Consider the following 19,785-nt stretch of genomic DNA (forward strand, 5'->3'; position numbering starts at 1 on the left):
TAGGCATATTTAAAACAATTGAAATATTAAAAAGTGGCTAGCTTACTTAACTTCCCATTGTTAATTAAATATGTACTAATTACCTTAAAATTTTCACTTTTCATAACTTACAAGCCACATTCAAACATTGATTATATTTGTCAAATTAACTGCAAACATTTTCTTTGCAAACATTTGTACTCGCAATAAAATCATCATTTAAAAAAATCCAAAATGTGTTTCACTTTCTAGAAAAATATCACATCCTAGAATTTGTTTCTAGGAACAAAACATAAAATCATTAGGGAAGCATTTCTTTAAAAGGTGCTCAGTCCTTACTATCGTCCAACTGTTTTTTTTCATTTTGCTTTCGTGGAATGAGCTGTTCGTCCCTTAGTAATATCACAATCAAGCATAATATTATTTGTAAAGGTAGAATAGGCTCACTTTGCTTTTGCCTTAGAAGAACTAATCAAACAGTTGAGTCCTGCTACTTTTCATACCAGGAAATGAAAAATCTAATTTTTTGTGGTTTAGATGCTGCTCACAATCTCTCCATCAGTCATCATAGTAAATCATGGATTGGTATTATCTGCTTCAAGCCACACATCCCATGTTACCTGGATTAAGGAGCTTGGGTTGTACATAGTTTCCAGTCTTATACAAATTTGCTTTGATGCTACCCTTAACAATTTCTGAATGTATTTGGGCTTTTTTTTCCCCCCAAGTCCACCTACAGACTTTTTTCTAGTTTTTCTAAACAATCTCCCTCCTGACATCTTTCCAAACCTCACTGACCTTGAAAACCATATCTATCAACGTGAGGTGCTTAGGGGAGTGTAAGTATCCTCTTCTTTAAAAGCTTTAAAAAAGTCTGTGCAACGCTTTTACTGCCTTCAATGTGTCCCAGCTCAGGATGTAGGCATTGTGCTCAAAACTTGTACTTTTCTGTGATTGATAGCTTGGCCAGTCCTCATGAACACTAGCACAAGATGACCCCCTATTTTTCTCACCTCCTTCAAGGAGTTCATTTTGGCACTGAAATGAGGGGTCTTCAGCATGCGCAGGAGGATGTCTAGCCTGAGGTCATCAACCACAGTGACGAGCTCACGCTGAAACCGCATGCATAGGAGCTTAATGGCTGACAGGAGTTCAGGAATGCTAACCAGCCTCTGCACAAGGTAAAAAAAAAGACTCAATAGACTTCATGAGAGAACAATGAAAGAGAACAGGCTATCCCACATGTCAGGCAATGTTTTCTCCAGAATGTTTCAGTGTTAATTAATCTGGGGGCAAATCAAACTAATTAAGCATAGAATTAAGTCTATTATTATAAACTTAATTTAACTATGCCTTCCTGTGTACTGAGAACATAAAAGAAACAAAATAAGGTATAAAGCTTACACTGCTGATAAAATTAACTGGCTCAAGACTCCATGGAATGGGAATCATATTTCAAATGCTATTAAACTAAAGCAATTTAAATAGTTGTTCCATTACCTTGTCTTTCAGGTCTTTCTCTTCTAGGGTCTGCACGTAGGTGATCATCTTATGGATAACCGGGTCCAGCATGGGCTGTTAAAATTCCAGTAATGGTCACAAATAAATCCCTAATATGCGTAACTTTAAGTCAAAAGAGATCAAATAAAGTCTTTATTTCACATATGGTCAATTGTTAAACCATGCAATTTTCCAAAATGTAGCAGAATGGCAAAATAGCACTGCTGTGTGGCAGCTATGACTCCAAATGAACTGTGGATAAAACAACCTTTTTCAGTGCCACTCCTGAAAGAGAACAGAAGACTAGAGGATAAGCATAAACATTTTTATGTTCCATTAAAATTTTGGGTAAGAATAAAAGTCTAAGATGGAAATAGATATCACTTTGAATTATAGATAAGCAAAAGTTAACTTTCTCTTTTAATTCAGAAGGTGTTGCTGATCTCACCTGTACCAAACTGGAATTCAAGTACTCTGCACAGACACCCAGTGGCTGAACCAGGGCAGACACATTCTATGGAGAAACAAACAAACAAGATGCTGAGCATAAGGTGTAATCTGATTTATTTGCACAAAAAACAAGGTGCACCATAGTTTTTAAAAGACAAATCTGCAAAAATAATTAAAAACACAACATTTCTAAGAATGAATAAAAAAAATACTAACATGAGGTGTAACTGTTAAGAGACTGTCATGTAAAGTCTCTGCGAGTGAAAGTTTTTCATAGGACTGCTCAGTACATGGAAGTGTCTTATTCCTCAGAAGGATGTGTTACATATTAAGGATAAAAGCAACACTGTCAGGTCCAATAATTTCAGGTTTTATGAAATCCAAGGGATTCTACAATTTTTAGAAACAAATCAAAGAATAAAATATGATCATGTCTAATTCTGCAAGTACTCTATACAGATTTATTCAATTTGCTGTAAAAGGAATGACAATTGCAGATCCCGGTGCTGGATAACCTATGAGAGTATGCATTAAAACCTGTAATAGATATAATGCTATGCAATGAGTGTCTGACTGTCATTCACGAGGTAGGGCAACTAACCTCATGGAGGTAAAGAACTGCTGTCATATGCCATCCTAACAGTGGTTGTTCTGACTCTACAATCTTTTCTGACTGCACCCATAGACTGTGAGATGTTATTGCTTTTCTTACTCAGTTTCATGACCTTTCTTTTTACTTACACTTGGCAAATGACGCACAGAAAGAAGGTGGAAGGCTGACTATTTCACAGTTTTATATTCCCAAAAGGCCTTTAAAATACTGCATCCTCCCACTCATGTCTACATTAACTGCACTGTATGTTATTTGATAATTATTAAATGCATATCTTGAGTCTTTTACAGAAAGTTTTGATAGTGTGATTAGATGTACGTCTTCAGGTCAGTAAAGGGAAAATTATAACTGCTTAAGAAACTGTGCTATAACAATATTTGAGCTCGTCTTGTTATTAACAGTTATCTGGATTTAATTACTAGATATTGACGGTCAAAGAAGGTTAACTGCAGTTTTATTAGGCAGGAGGAGATGTCAGAATTAAACCTAGAATCCACGAGCCTTAGATATAATTAACATAAAACAGAAAGACAGAAATAACAGAAGGCAAGAGGCATGAGTCAGAACCAAAGAGCAATACTCATTTCCCATTTCAATAAGGAAAATAAAGTCCCTTGCTCTAAGGAGTTGATATCTGAACTGCACTTTATCTCACACTTTCCAGATTTAATTGTTGTTAAATAATTTTGACTGTGGCAGAAAAGCTTGTCAATACATTTATTTTTTCTATAATTGATTGTTGTAAAGCCCTATTCACTGGGGTATCTAAATCCACACTAAACAAACTCCAATATGTTCATAATTCGGCAGCCAGAATCCTGACCAAGTCATGTGCAAGCAATCACATTAGTCTTGTCTTGGAGTCCTTGCACTATATTCCTATCATGTTTTGAGTTGACTTCAAAATCCCCACGCTCTCCTATAAAGCTCAATATGGCTTGACACACCAGTAACAATCCGACTTATCTGGCTCCTACCTACCTCACACCCTTTGTTCATCTGCCTTCCGTTACTACACCAGAACTTCACAGTAAACACAGTGTTCTGAAGATACCCCAAACTGCTTTGTATAACTGCTTTGCCACACAGCAACCTCAAACATTAAGTTATTAGGAGATGGAAGTGAGGAAGTTGCTTCACTCTTTATCCTCCAATATTCCTTACAATTACATGGGCATAAAATAAATACTCTAAGCTACAGCTCTGTTTTTAAGTGGAAAAAGATTGGAACAGACAAACTCATATGAACAACATCTTTTCTTACCCCAATTTCTATTTCTTCTGAGTTTAGCTTGGACTGGATTGAAGAAAATCCCTCCATCTCTCCAAACTAAAACCAAAGAGCTTGAATTAATCAAAAACATACTCTGAATAGGAATGCCATGTGCTTTAATATATACACCACTAAATATATATATATATCACATCACCAATCTATGACCAGTATATAATGAAAGCAAAGCTGGTTTTCTTTGATTTGCAAAGTGTTCTGACTTTTAACTTCAAATTGTCATGCTTCATTTTGAAAAAAATAATTTGACATTCAGTATGGTGGATTGTAACTTCCAAAAAGAAACTTTTTCCACAAGAGATTTAGCATGTGAAAGATCGAATTCTTTATTTCATAAAAACGATAGGATACAGGAATTCCAGGTTCAAGAAACACAGGGATACTTACCCGGTTTACCAAATCTACAAGCCAGCCATGGGGCTCCTGCAAAATCAAACAGGAATCCAGGATCATTAACACCTTCAACACATCACTCTTACCAGTGATGAAAACTCCTGGCAATAAAAACTTTTACTTAAACAAAAAGACAGTACAGATTAAATTACCATTTATATAAAAGACTACAGTTAGATTGAACAGTTTTTAAATGACTTAAGAGCTTCCACTAAAACCCAGTATGAACTTACTTATTGTGGGTTACTTTAAGTTGTTTTGGGGGTTACATTTTCAGCAGTGTTTTTAAAATACTTTTTAACTCATCTCATAGTCACATATTAAAAAAATGGTCTTAAAGAACAGGCTTACATACTTAAAATGTTTCACTTGAAAAAGCAATTCAGGCTAAACCTTCTTAATTTTTAATCTTCCGTAATGTTATGTAAAACACAAAACATGACAAATATAGTGAAGCTTCAGAAATGTAACGCCTGATGATAGCCAACTTATAGCCTGTCCATGTCCTTGTTTCCATCAGCTTTCATTATGGGCACTAAACCCCATATTGCATAAGAGTTTGAGCAATATGTTATTCAGCCTTGCCTAGACAATTATGAGCTTAATCTCACAACAAAAATACAACAGACACACAAACATAAGAGAGTTGTGAATTTCACAAATGTAAGTGCATTTTTGGATTTTATAACTTTATAATGTTAAGGTATTATAAAACAGAAAATAAATTATTTATAATGAATCTAGCAGAATCTTTATAATTTGTTTTCACTTTGACATTTTGTATTTTGTGTTGATCTATGGTACAAATTCCCAGTTCTACACATTATGATTCCATATTGTAGCACAATAAAATGTGTAAAAGTACAAGTGAATACTTTTAATATGCACTGTAGCATTTTGGGATGTGACAGATAACTAGTCATAATGACAGATTACTAGCCATGCACCTCCTGAACATCACCATGGACTGCAACAAAAAAGACTCTGTGGACAGGCATTCAATCTTTCACCACAGAAAAAGGCTAAAGCTGAACCCAAGAAAGCAAATGTCTCCAGCGAATAGTAATGTCCTTGTTTGAGATGTCTACTGAAAACAGAGACACAGGACTCAATGCAGACGGGTTTAACAGGTAAGATGAACCAATAAAGCAGAACAGCTGTTTCTCTGATATAACTAACAACAATCAGCAGCCATATCACCCTGCAACTCACAACTGGCAACCCACTGAAGCTAAGCAGGCATGAGTCTGGTCAGAACCTGAATGGGAGACCTCCTGGGGAAGCTAAGGTTGCTGATGGAAGAGGTGTTAGTGGGGCCAGCAGCAGGCGCTAACCCTGTGGTCTACGTGGGTCCTAATGCCCAAATATAGTGACGGGGACATTATACTGTAAAAAGGCCTTTCATTCGTTCAGATGAGAAGTTAAACTGAGGTCCTGACTCTCTGTGGTTAAAAATTGGCCTTTACCAATCACGTCCTCCTAATCATCCCCATCTATGAACTGGCTTCATCACTGTTCTCCTCACCACTGACAGCTGATGTGAGGTGAGCGTTCTGGCACACTATGGCTGCCATTGCATCATTCAGGTGGGTACTGCACATTGGTGATGGTAGAGGGGAGTCCCTATTACCTGTAAAGTGCTATATAAGTGTATGCAATTATTAATATTATTAACAATAATAATACCAACAAAAACAACAAAAATAATAAATCAGATGTATAGAACTGCTGTTTCCTTCCCAGAATTACAAAACTAATAAATTGGCACTTGTCTCTTGTGTGGGTTTAATTAGTGATTTGGGCACGTTTTTACAGTCCTATGTTAATCAATGCAATTGAACACAAAGTACCAACCAATATTCAGCTTTAATTCAGTATAAAGAACCCTCAATTACCTGGACTCAAGACCTTTAGACTTACCGATTTCTAGTTCTCATTCAACACACTCCTCTTCATTTTTGTTAGCCGGAAATATTGCCAACTACTGTTTAAGTTGAGGATCTTTATACTATATTAATGTGGCAATTGAAGTAAACTCTAAATGTTCCTTAAAATACCATGAAAATTCTCAATTTTGAGAGTGAATTTTGAAAAAAACGTTTTGTACTTTTTTCAAGACACTAGTTATGTGCACGCATTAGATAATTTAGGTATGCTGATATGTAAAGACATTTAAGATTATACTGACGGGTTTATATCTACCCATAAAGAGCAATACTTTATTTTTAAAGTTTCAAAATTAGAACTATACCAGGTGAGCACCTACCTTTTGAAAGCTGGAGCTTGGCGAGACGGCAAACATGTTATCTTCCCCAAACACTTCTGCCCAGTTCCTCTGGCAGGTTTTCATGCGGTTTTTGAAATGGTACTCATTATCTGGGTTAAAGGCCTGTAAACAAGAGAGAGGTAAAACATGATTAAGAACTAATTTCCCCTCAACAACCCTAAAGTAATATTTTTCTGCAGTGTATCATTATCTTGCATCCTTTAATAATATCCTAAATTAACTATCCACAAAATCTACACCTTTTTCTACAACAACTGTCATGTGACAGTTGTTGCCCAAGACTTTGCCGAGATCTTTCTACTTTCTTTAAATGCAATGGTTCAGACCAGCAGACCAGACTTTCTAAATGTAATGTTAGCAAGCATATGAGCAGGAACATTTCAGACATCTTCATTATGTTGTACTATACAACTAAGTGATCAATGAATCACCCACTGTGTGCAGCTGAAGCCCAATAACAATGTGTAAAAATGGCAGTACCATTGTAAGCACACCCATGAGGCCTATGGGAATGGGGTCCTGCTTGACTCTCTCTGCCACCAGGTCCACTAGCAGCATAACCATGTTATAGATTCCCTCATGGATCTCAGTTCCCCATTTGTGAACAGCACTTGATGTCAGCAGCTGCAAAAAGAAATAAAATAAATGATTGTCACATATGACAAACTGCATAGTTAACCAAACCCCACATTACTTGAAGATGCTTCATGTATCGAATAAAATGTTAAAGGAACACTTTAGAAAGTATTTGCATGTGAAAAACAACAGATTGGAAAACAGGTCACGATAATATAGCAAAAGACTCACATAATGAAAAATAGGCACAAGTAATTAAAAAATGTGTTTTAAAACTAACAAAACGGATCTGTGCATCACGGACCCATATAGTAATAGAATGTGTGAACTGGTTCCACATTCCTTTTGTAAAAGATGCACCACACCTGTAAAGAAGTGTAAGATTACAAATTAATTAATTTTGCATTACGTCCCTGTTCAACTTACAAGACTGGCTCCAGGGCTGTCAAAAGAAATAAATACTGCAGCTTGTCTTGACACCTTCATTACACCACCAAACAAGTTCAATCCATTCCGAGACATAGAAAAACATACATCAAGAGGTGGACTCAAGGTAGCAGTTTCTAGCATAGTACCATGACAGGTGATGAAGTTCCAGTAACTCTGATCAACAACTATACAACAGTAAATCTTACTTGTACATGTAAACGTATAGAAAAGATAAATAGAACTAAACTACAATTCTAAAGGATACTCAACATAGATTTAGGAAAGGTAGGTCTTGCTAAACTTACTCAATAAGTTATTTGAAAAAACAAAAGTAGTAATATAGATAAACTATATTATGTGGTACCATTTCTGAGAAGGCTTCTGACTCTCAAAAGATAAACTCTATAATTGCAGAAGGCATTCTAGGTAAAGTATGTATGTGGACAGAGTAAATTGGTAACACTGAACTTTAAGAAGCTGTTTATGAATATCTTAGATGTCAATGTTGATACTGCGGAAAATTAGGGGAAGTAATAAAACAGGCAAATGCTAACCTTAACCTTGAGCAGAGAATATTATGTGGTGACCAGAATCAAAAATTGTCAAAGATAGATCCAAGATGGGCTGAATGGTGCTCTATCATTTATACCTTTTTTGTGCTTAAGAGACAAGGATGACTTAACTTAATTTCTTCACAAACTAAGGATAAAATCATTCAACGTGCACAGCAATGTTTGTCTTTTAAGTCTATACCTTTTTGAATGCCTCAGGCATGCATCTGTCCATGAATCTTTTACAATTTTCATCTGCGTCAGCAAGACCTGCACATATAACAGAGATCACATTAGAAGTAGAAACTTGGGCACAGAACACAATCCACTACTGTGTAGTAGTCGAGCCTTCGCGGCTTTTAACTGTTAGCTTAATCAGACACATCTGCTCTACACTGCAGGCTACTTGTGAAGGAAACTGACCAAAAGGAAAAAGAGACATTAAACACTATTCAAGTGTCTTTAAAGAGACTATTGATGACTTTAGCCAGCACAGCATTATACATACTCTTTCAAAATCAAAGTCATTCAAAGTGGAAATGAAAGACAATTTGCCACAATTACTGTCTTTACCCAACAATACAAAAACACAAGAAACAAAAACTGTAATGTGATAGCCAAAACAAGAATAAACTGATCTGAGAAAATCAAGAACATAATAGCATACGTTGTTTTCTCAAAAAATATTTTCAAGTGTAATTATGCTGTTTATTTTACTTCTTTAATTCTTATTTTTATTGGGATTATAGCACAAGCAGATTTTAAAAAAGTAATAAAGCTAAATTTTTCTAGATGGTAAATGAATACACACCTTTACTCAGAAAAAAAACAAAACAAAATCACAGCACACTCAAAGATGTTATATCATTACATCCACATACAAGGCACATGATAAGGAATTACTAAGGGAATAAAAATATGTAAACTTTCAAATCCATGCACAGCAAAATATAACCTATTTCCAATATCTACTAAAGTAAAGTCATTTTCAATATCGACACCACCAACACCATTGCACCCTGTACATCTGTATTAATGTATAATACAGGTATACATTAGTAATATATACATGTATAATACATTAATACATTCCAACTCTTAACCTCATCCTAAAATTAATTGCACATTTATGCTTCAATACACCCTGTTATATATGAATGGTTTCTGCGCTGAAAAGACACTGTGAGCCTTACTAACCCCACCTATCACTCCAGTGTTTTTCTTGGTTACTGACTGGCAGACCCAGGAATTATTCTGCCAACTGGAGCATGGGGCCCTTACCCAGCCTTGCCAGGCACGTGGAGGCGATGAGGCACTTCCCCAGCGATTCTTCCCTCTTATAGGGGATAGACCAGTGGTCAGTGAAAACACGACTCTCCAGCTCATACAGATTGGTGGTAGGAAACTCGATGTTTCCTCCTGAGCAATTCCCATTTTCATCGTTGCTCCTCTGGAAGGGAAAAGAAAACCACAGTTATGAGTCCGGGAGGCAGCCAACCTTTTTGTGACATGCAACATTTCTTAATCATCACCTCTTATCCTGAAATAAAAAGGACATTCTTTTTTTTTTTTAAGGCCACAATAAAGCACAGAACACCTGCGTCTCTTAAAGACTAATTTTCATGCATAGTCAAAACAATTCACTAAATGAGATTTTAAAGCAGAAAGAAAAAAAGAAGGCATCAGACTACCATCAGGTTCTGGAGTTTAAAACATAAAATTGCATAAAAATGGCATAATATTTTGTCAGAATATTTTAATAAATATTATTTTATGCAGACCTAATTCAACACAGCGCAAGGATGGAAATGCTCTTTTTGCAAAACTTTCAGAGCTTTTGGTGCTTTTTTCAGTTACAGGGCTTTTGCACATTGACCATCAGGTGCTGAATATTTATGACTTGAGATTGAATTTGGAATGCGTTTTCAGGGGAACACATAAGGAAATTATCACAAAATGGCAAAAGGTATCTGGAGCATACAGACGTTGTGGACAAAAAATGGAAAAACCTAGGTAAATGAGGGGCACCAAGTATATGGAAAGCAAGAAGTTCTACACTTCCACACCAGTGTGGCTGATGCTTTCATTCAGCAAATAACATCTTGGCAATAATTATGGTCAGTTGATTGACCATCATATGGAAGAATGGTGCTGCATCCCTCCTGTAGAATTCTAGACACTGTGTTATTGTGTGCCACAGTACACAGAAGATTTGGTGGCCCAGTGCCCTATTATGTAACTTTACATGAGTGATATATGTAATTGCCATATTTTATCCACTGTACCCGATATTGATCAAAATGTTATGCCAGCTGAAGTCTTCTTTCCTCTTATTGTACAACTTTCAATGAATTCCTTACAACCTTTTGTAATCTATAGAATACTAGATAAGGTGGATGCTGCACATTGGTGGTAGTGGTGGGGAATCCCCACTACCTGTAAAGCGCTTTGAGTGGAGTGTCCAGAAAAGCGCTATATAAGTGTAAGCAATTATAATATTATTATTACTATTATTACTATTATTACTATTAAGTGTGAGCATTCTAGGTGAGGTGACGTTAAATGCACATGTATTTGACAGTTTACTTAGCTTCCTCAACAGCACTGGAGGAAAGGTTTAGCTCAACTCAACAGCAAAATTAGGTACAAAAAAAAAAGAACAAAGACTTAACATCAAGTCTGTCAAACTCAATTTTGAACAGAAGAACAAACATAGATTTTAACATCACAACCTCCGTTTCAAAGAGAGGAATTGCCTTTCACACTTGCATCATTCACTTCTGTGCCCGACAGAGAATCGAACCATAACATCTATACAGATTAACCTTAACAAGGAAACTGTCTTGTGGATAAATGTGAAACAGAACTGTTGGACACGAATGTGTAAATACAAATCTGTAATAGTCAACATATGCTTAACTTCGTTTGTCAAGGTACCATATTAACATTTTATCACATTTAGTAAGACAGCCCTGCACTTTAGGGAGTGATGTGTGAGGGATTGCAAAAGTGATTATTTTGTTTTCTGCAATAGGCCACAAATTTTGGGCTGAATGGTTTAAATCAAACTCTCAAAGCCCAAAGTTAAACATTTACATTAGGAAAATGAACTGTGGGTTACAAAACATATGTTCTACAGTTTAATTCCACTGCATGAGAATTAATGTTTCTCAAAGGGGATTTACTAAATTACTAGAAAATGTGCAATTCTGACTATTTAGAACACACGCATCTCAGTATGTACTTGCAAATATTTCAGTCAAATATTCACTGTAAATCTTGTCTGATAAAAGCCAAACTGGAGGCACTGAAAACAGCAAAGATAACTTGACCTATACTTTACATCATTCCAAAGCATATCCAAACTACTGTTAATGATAAAGCCAAATATACCTAGGACAATAATGGAAAACTGCTTCACAATGCAAAGGGTGTAATACTGTACTAAATGAGTATTTTACTCATGTGTTAAGTAAGGAAGAAGCCAACAATATGCCTCAGACAGCAGGACAATGTTTTGTACTGGACAGTTATAACATAGAAGAGGTCTTCTGAGAACTAAAAACTCTCAACATTAATTCATCCACGGGGCCTGATAGTATCTCGACAATTGTGCTCAAGGAAACAAGAGATGTTATTCAGAACTTATTCACTTAACTCTTCCAACAGTCGCTTAAGAAAGGGGTAGTACCCAGGGACTAGAGAATTACTAATATAGTAGTCATCCAAAAAAAGGTGAATCAAGTGATTATAGCCCCATAATTCAAACATCTATTTTATGTATGGTTATGAAAAAAATTATTCAACTGAACTAGAGAACCACTTACAACAGATAAAAGTTGCAAAATAATAAGGAATAGTCAACAAGGACTTCAAAAAAGGTTTTGTCAAACCAACCTGTTAAAAGTTATTTGATCAAGTACCAACAATGACAGAAACAGAACATCCAATACGGTGTATTAAGATATTCAGAAGGGTTTTGATAAAGTTCCTTTATAAAAGATTAATTCTCAAAATATTGGAGTTGGAATTCAGGGAAATGCATGTACTTGATTTAAGAACTGGATAACAAATAGGAAACAGAGAATACACATAAGAGGTAAATGTTTGAATTGGGGTAATGTAGAGTAGTAGAGTACCACAGAGATTAGTATTAGGACAACTGCTCAAACTGCTCTTATCAATTGTCAGAAAGAATATAAAATAAAAGTCAAAAACAGCTAGATAAAATTCAAGACTGGGCAAACACCTGAAATTGAATGTAGACAATGCAGGGTTTTTGCAGGTTAAATAAATTACAATATAGCAAAAAACTATAATGCAAAAATGGAAAAACTGAAATAGAAGGGGTAACTTATGAAAAAGACTTAGGTATTTTTGTTGAAATATTATCTTCTACACAATGTAGGAAAGAAATTAAAAAGTCAAACAAGATGTTAGGCTATATAGTCTTAAGCAGTGGTTCTCAAACTTTTTGGACCAAGTACCACCCCTGAACAAACCAAAGCATCCAAGTACCACCTACAAGTCATCTTCTCATAGGAACCCCAGACATTCTCAATGACTAACATGAGCGCACGTGTGTGCACACACTAACATACACATATAATAAATATTATAAGCTTTATTTGATATAGCACCTTTAAAGGTGGCTTCTCAAAGCGCTTTACAGAAAAAAAAACAGGAACAACAACAACTAAAAATAAACAATAAAAAGGCATCATTTCAGTGAGAGGGTGAGCCTGTTTAGTTGAGCAAAGCAGAGTTGACTTCATTTTTTGAGCCTTGATACAATTCACAACAGAGTCTAACAGATTTTAAATCGTCAGGCATTTTCTTGACAGCAAAGGTCTTACGGTGGATGCTGCCATGCGTCCATTCATTTCTGGAGCAACCTCTCTAATTTGTGTAGCTACACCCGTGTCGGCTTGTCATATTTCTAGCACCGTCTGTGCAAACTCCAACGCATTTTTTTAAGTTGATGCCATTCTCTTCGATAAATTCATCCAGAAGCTGAAATATGTGCTCTCCTGTAGTTCCTGTTGGTAGCAGCTTACAGAACAGAAAGTCCTCATGGGACGTACCCTTAAACTCCTATCTAACATAAATGAGCAAATTGGCCAAATCAAAGGCATCTAAGGACTCGTCTAATTGCAGTGAAAAGCAGCTGCTCATCTTAACGCGCTCTATCAGTGTACTTTTGATATCATCCGCCATATCAATAATTCTATGAGTGACTGTCTTTCAGAGGGGACAGCAGGTCGAGCTGTTTAGCAGCTTTTTCTCCACAGACAAAACGTGTCGGCTCTTTTGCCAATGGTAAATAAGGTTCTTCAAAAATAGTGTGGGGCTTACCTGCTTTAGCAATCCGCAATTTTGTATTTCTCCCCGTTTCCGTTTCAGGAGTCCATCTCAGAAGTTAAAAGAAGTTTTTATTTCATGCGCATGGGAGAGAAACACAGAGACGCTCTGTGTATTTTTCTCAAATTAACCTAGAACAGTTCTTAAATATTTTTCTGTTATCTATCATGCACGCTCATACGATTGCCAGCGTTCGTAGCACACATTTCTATGCATTACTGTGCTTATAACATTGACACTGTTCCAAAATCACGTACATTCTCCTACCTCCCTATTTGCAGGAGATAGGTTTTTTTAGATACAATTGGTCACTTGCGTTCGTAGCACGCATTTCTATGCTTTCCTGTCCTTACAAGATTGGTGGTGTTCCAAAATCACGCACATTCTCCTACCTCCCTATTTGCTGGAGATAACATTTTTTAAATACAATTGGCCGCTGTCGTTCGTTGCACACATTCCTATAAAATGGCATAGAATTACATTGTAGCTCTGTGTCCACACAGGACACAGGATTTTTCAGTGCACACAACAAAGATCCAGGGTCATATGGCGTACCACAACTGGTATGCGCACCACAGTATGAGAACCACTTGTCTAAAGCAAAAACTTTAAATCAAACAATGTTATAATTATGTTATATAACACTAGTAAAGCTTCATTTAGAATACTGTATACAATTTTGGTCACCATGTTATAGAAAAATAATAAAAACAGTAACATTTTGGGGGTTAAGAGAATAAATGTCCTACACTGACAGACTGAATGAAGTGAATCCTTTAGTCTTTAACAGAAAAGATTATGAGGGGACCTGACACAAGTGTTCAAATTGGCAAAGTAAACTCAATGGACTTCTTCACAATGGACAGTGAAAAAAGAACAAGTAGAAAGTGGAAACTTCAGAGGAGCATATTGAAATTTGGAACACGAGGCACTTCTTTACTTAAGAATAATATAATATTCTTCCCTAGTAAGTCAAAAAATGCTAAATGTGTTGCATTTCATGAAGCTAAAGTGTTGGTTTTCATATATTTAAACTGATCTTGTTAGCCAATGACAAACTTACGATCTTGCACATACAGCACAGTTAGTGTAAATTGAATTTTCCATAATAAGAAATGACATTTTTAATATTGTGGCTCCTGTTATTTGGATTATGCAGACCATTACTGGATTTTTTCCAATACTTTTACGCTTCACGAGGCAAATGCAATTGTGTGCACTTCCAGTACTACGCCCACTACAAAACCTTCACTGGATTAAAAAATATTAACTTAAAAAATAAGCAAAATAGTCATCTTGAACATCTAGAATAAATAAAAATGCATTATTTTCTGGAGAAGAAAACATTTTTTTCGTGATCAGAGAAGATTAAGAGGAAACCTGATACAAGTACTCAAAGGCACTGACAAAGTAACTGTTATTCTGTTGTAAGGTGTAGTTATGATAGTGTTACCATGCCTAGGAGCATTTTCTTATGTTACTGGGATCCAATATGAAATATCAAATTTAAGAAGAATACATGGATCAATCTACAGAAAACATTACACATGAATATGCATGCAGGCTATTCATATTCATTGTGTATGCAACAGAAGAAGTGACTTGGGGCCTCGGGTTTTCCATCTTACTGCAGTGAATTAAAACTGCAGAGCTCTTGCCAAAGTCCCAGGTGGCAAGATCTCCTAAGAACAGTTCATACAGCTGACACATCATAACTGAGAGACAAACTGAAGTACAAAGGATTCTTTACAAAGGTCTACATATTGACAAAAACAATTTTATTCAGAGAAATAAACTGTTAAATAAAAAAGTTGCAAGTTGCAGCACTGCATAGAGTGGGGGAAGTGAGAATGACAGGACACCTCTGACATTGGCCTAATCAACGTATGGGCTGTTCCAACTGCACAACTGTCTAAAAAAACATTAATTAACATGACATTAGGCAGCATTCACGACTGTTTCCAATCAATCTTGTATTTTTTCAAACATCTAAACACAAAGGAAAGATAAACACCTTAATAAAATCAAAGAGACCAAAGATAATGACATTAATCTGTAGTACTGGTAGGCTGCTGCGTCTTCTGTTTTCTATTCCACAACTTTACTTGAATTAGCTATTCAATTAAACTGCTGGACTCATAACTGACAGGTTATGGGTTCAAGTCCTTGCTGCGAACACTGCCGTTATAGCTCGAGCAAGGTACATTACCTCTGTGTGCTCTTGTCCACCAGCTGTAGAGTAGGGACTGGCATTGCTGAGGGTGTCCCTGTGATCTGCTTCCCATTCAGAGCTGAGTACCATGCTCTCAGTCCGATTAACACTATGGTAACCAGTATGAGCTCTTGCCTGATGTGCTGCTGTGCTCTGGTATGGACTTTGGCTTTTAACTTAATTGGTCTATATGACTATATATAGGATTCTATTAATCTGTATCTTTCCTGGTCCTAGAGTACTCTTGTGGCTGCTGATTTGTTTTAACTGGACCCTTTATCACCAGTTTTAACTGCTGTCAGTAGCTGCTTGCTTATGATTTTTTCTCCTGCACTCAGATTTTCCAGTCTGCTTTTGTATGGTACAACATTTTTGTGTACAGGATATACGTTATATGTTAAGGATATACTTTGCTTTTCTTATCCACTATGAAAGTATGCATTCCACAGCCTGACCCAAAAAAAAAAGAATCTGGACATCATAAATAAAACCAAAATTAAATTTTGACAGCAATCACAAAGAATAAACATCCTATGATATTATCAAACCAGGATGGAAAAAAAAATCACTGAAAACTTTTATTAGGGTCCCAGAAAGTCAAAAGCATACAGAATAATAAATGTCAAATCATAGCATCATACTGAATCTACTGCTAGAACATAAACAGTTAGAGCTGGAATCCAGTGCGCCTCCTTACTTTTGAATTTCCTTATTTTGTATTTTGTTCATCTAGAACCAATCACAACCTTCTAGTTATGGCAAAATAACCTTTTTGGATCCAACTAGATTACAAAACAAATCACAAAAACACAGCTACAAGATCAATGAATGTGTAATAAAAAATAGGACAAAATGTCATACAAGCATCTTTAAAAAAGATCAAAAGAACTTATTTGGTAGGTGAAGTTTAAAATAAGAAAGGAGCAGAACAGTATTACTATATGAAAACACACAAACTGTAACCATAACCATAATGACTCCAGACACAAGGAGGCAATTTTCTGGATGTTTGTAGCTAACTAATCCCCTCTAAACATGAGAGTACAGATTCAATACACAGTTCCACTATGTACATACTAAGCAGTTCCCATCTCACTTTTACACTTCGCACTTTCTCCCTGTACTCTCTGTGTAACAACACAATTACACTACAAAATACATGACAAATGAGCATTAATAAAAAAAATGCTGCCACATTACAAATGCCTTTGTGCAGCCAAAATAACAAAATAACTGCACTATACATTAACCAGCCCAGCTCATACTCTCAAAATTGAACTAAAGAACTTAAAAGATTAATTGAAATAATGTACATAACAAATGGTATGAAGTGTTTTGTATTTTTGTATTGAGGGATAAAGCACTGGAGAAAGAAAGTCTACCTGTCTTACAATGGTAAGAGTTATCCACACAGCTCTGAGCCTCAAGCTTGTTACCATGCATTCGAAACCACCTGGGACCTCTTATAAGTATTACAGTGACTCTAGACTATTTTTAGGGACCATACATTCTGCCTGTGACCTACGGCATGGTTCAAAGAAAAAACAAAAACAAGGAAGCAAAAGAAGCTGAACTGTTAGCCCTCCACACACCTCAGGCAGAACTGTGAAGCTAAATTCAACTTACACAGCACACAACATAACGTAATAAGATGGTATTTTCTCAAGTGTATCACCAAGATGAAGAGCATTGCAAGTCACCTTTTTATGTTGACATAAAGCACAGCCTAGAAATTAGTCGAAGAAGAAATCTTCATGAAGTGGCCAACCACTTACTTATCTGAAATATTCTGAGCCGCTTTGTCAAGTTAGGATCTTGGTGCTGCTCATCAGACCTCCATGACATAGCAGGAGAGGCACTTTTGCAATAGACAAAAGTATTTCTTCACAAGTGTTGCCCAAAATCCCTGAAAAGAACATCTAATGATATTCTGTTACTTTAGGTAAGGTCATATTTATGTTTCAAAATGAAGGCATACACACACCAAAGGCAAAGACACTAATGTCCTTAAGGGTCAGGAATGTGTTTACACTGGAAATGTTCTCCTTTTGGCAACAAACATGTTGTGCAGTACAATTACAAGCATAGTGACAGAAGCAGATACAAATATCTCTTTGTAAGACTTAAACCATAATCTTAAAAATGTGAGATTTTTTAAGTTCCATTTAAACTAACTCTGATGTAACACTCTGCATATCATATTTTGCACCCATTACTGATGAGCAAGACATTTGAAAATTATTTTTAATTTTGATTTGATTTTCCTAATCTCAAACTATTTTTTTATTCATAATATTAAGAAATGTGTATTTGTTTTAAATAGTTTTTCTGAAACGTTCCTATTGCACAAAACAACCTGAAATGTCCGAGGTCCTACAGATACTGTACACACACACAAACCATATTAAACAAGCTGAGGCTTAGGTCACAAATTCAAATGCCATAACAAAAATCTATTTTCATCCAATTTCATGGCTTTTTTTAGCTAAAGGAAACACGCCTAATCATTCAAATAGGAATGAACCAATTGATTAGAAATATGCAAGGTATAAGGAAATATACAGGTTTCATAACGAGCAAGCTCACGTCAGATCTTAAGTATTTTCAGTCCATAACATATGAACTAAAATGAATATACAAATAATTAACAAAGCTAATGAATTGGGAGTTAATGCTAATTTTTTTTTAAATGCATATCTAGTATTTGTCACAGAAATGGTTCAGACCAAAAGTAAGGTTATCTTTGCATTTACAAATTCACTGTTAAAAATACTGTTTATTAGTGGCTAAAACTAAGATTACAGTCCTTAAGGAAATACGATGAACAGTGTGCTTTTCAAGACGAAAACAAGTACACCGGTGGTATAATTCTCGTATTGCTGAAAACATTTAAATGCCAGAAAAACTCGTACATCACCTCACTTAGCACTTGAATGTAAACCTTATTTCCCCGTTTCAACTAAAAGTGGACACAAAATATATATAGTGTATTACGAGGTGTCAAAGATCTGGTGTTCACCACCCTGCTCAGCACATTTTCAAGTCGTAATTAGCTGCACTCCCACACGATCTTCCTTCCCTCCCTCTCACTCCCGATGACAGCTAACTCTTATACATCCGTTTGAAATGTTCACTTTCATTACAGAAATATCTTTTATCCTTGAGAACAGACAATCAACCCGAGACTCTTACCTCGCCCTCCACCACATCGTGATAGGCAGGAGGAGGGTCAAATCCTCCGCTACCACTCCCACTGCGACCGCTGGTTTCACCGTCCCCGCTGGGCCCAGGCCCGCTCTCCATCGGCTCGTAGCCGTAACCGAGTCCGGGGCTCTCGTTAGTGAGAAGCGCCACTGCTTCGTTAATGTCATTTTTGGCCAAGCGAAGGGCCTTGCGGATAGCGACAGGGTCTGGAAAACCCATGCATAGAAGGGTGGTCATGTGCTGCTCCTCCTCAGTCTCCATGGTTCACTACACTCAGCGCTTCGGTTACTAATATGGGGGTTCACTACACAGACTTCTGGCTGTGCACGCCGCCATATTTACAATCCGAGCTACCCCCTTCCACCCAGTACCGACGGGTTCCCATAAGAGGAAAGAGCGAGCAGACCTGCAGCCTCTCGGCGCTACTCGGGCTCCGTAGATTGCGTCACTGCGTATTACCCTCCTCTTAAGGCCGCATTGTTTCAATGTGAAGCTTGAAGTTTTGAAGTGACTTGATCTCAAAATTTGTGTGTGTTTAGGATGCATTAATTTTGCTTTCTGATGCCAATCCTGGAAAGGGGTAGCTTCGTGAAACATACTATAAAAATGTGCGATTCAGAGCACATTATCAAACATAAATCCTATAAATAAACAAAGTCGTTTTCAGCTAAGTGTACGTTTCCCTCAAAGCTTTATGATTTTTTTCTACTTGTCTGAATTAATATAACTAATTACATTAAATAAATGAAAAATCAAAAGGAAAGTATTAACAAATGGAATATTTGTTTAAAATAAGTTTTTAAGCTTTTAGAAGGTTTTACAAAATGTTTGAACAGTTTAAATGATAGTGCAATATTTTTGTGTTCGGTAACTACAGTAAAAAATCAGTAAAATAGTATCTCAATATGGCAGAGGGAAAGGAACAGCGCCTGCATAATG

At 36.3% G+C, this 19,785-nt stretch overlaps 1 protein-coding gene across 10 annotated transcripts in view; it reads right to left on the reverse strand.

Moving 5' to 3' along the window:
- Positions 1–19,298, reverse strand: part of usp24 (ubiquitin specific peptidase 24) — a 73,505-nt gene extending 54,207 nt beyond the window's left edge. For 6 of the 10 annotated variants that reach the window (XM_015355761.2, XM_069194209.1, XM_069194210.1 and 3 more), the window contains exons 1-10: positions 18,835–19,297; positions 9,351–9,519; positions 8,272–8,339; positions 6,994–7,137; positions 6,493–6,615; positions 4,221–4,256; positions 3,807–3,872; positions 1,928–1,993; positions 1,480–1,554; positions 993–1,151 (exon numbers count right to left, since the gene is read on the reverse strand). In XM_015355761.2, coding sequence (XP_015211247.2) covers positions 993–1,151; positions 1,480–1,554; positions 1,928–1,993; positions 3,807–3,872; positions 4,221–4,256; positions 6,493–6,615; positions 6,994–7,137; positions 8,272–8,339; positions 9,351–9,519; positions 18,835–19,107 — 1,179 coding nt within the window. In that variant the 5' untranslated portion in view covers positions 19,108–19,297. Of the gene's footprint in view, positions 1–992; positions 1,152–1,479; positions 1,555–1,927; positions 1,994–3,806; positions 3,873–4,220; positions 4,257–6,492; positions 6,616–6,993; positions 7,138–8,271; positions 8,340–9,350; positions 9,520–18,834 lie in introns of all 10 variants that reach the window. The other 4 variants (XM_015355756.2, XM_015355755.2, XM_015355762.2 and 1 more) reach the window with 2 other exon arrangements.
- Between the last annotated feature and the right edge of the window lie 487 nt (positions 19,299–19,785).

Source organism: Lepisosteus oculatus, chromosome 9 (assembly GCF_040954835.1).
Source record: "Lepisosteus oculatus isolate fLepOcu1 chromosome 9, fLepOcu1.hap2, whole genome shotgun sequence".
Classification (NCBI taxonomy): Eukaryota; Metazoa; Chordata; class Actinopteri; order Semionotiformes; family Lepisosteidae; genus Lepisosteus; species Lepisosteus oculatus.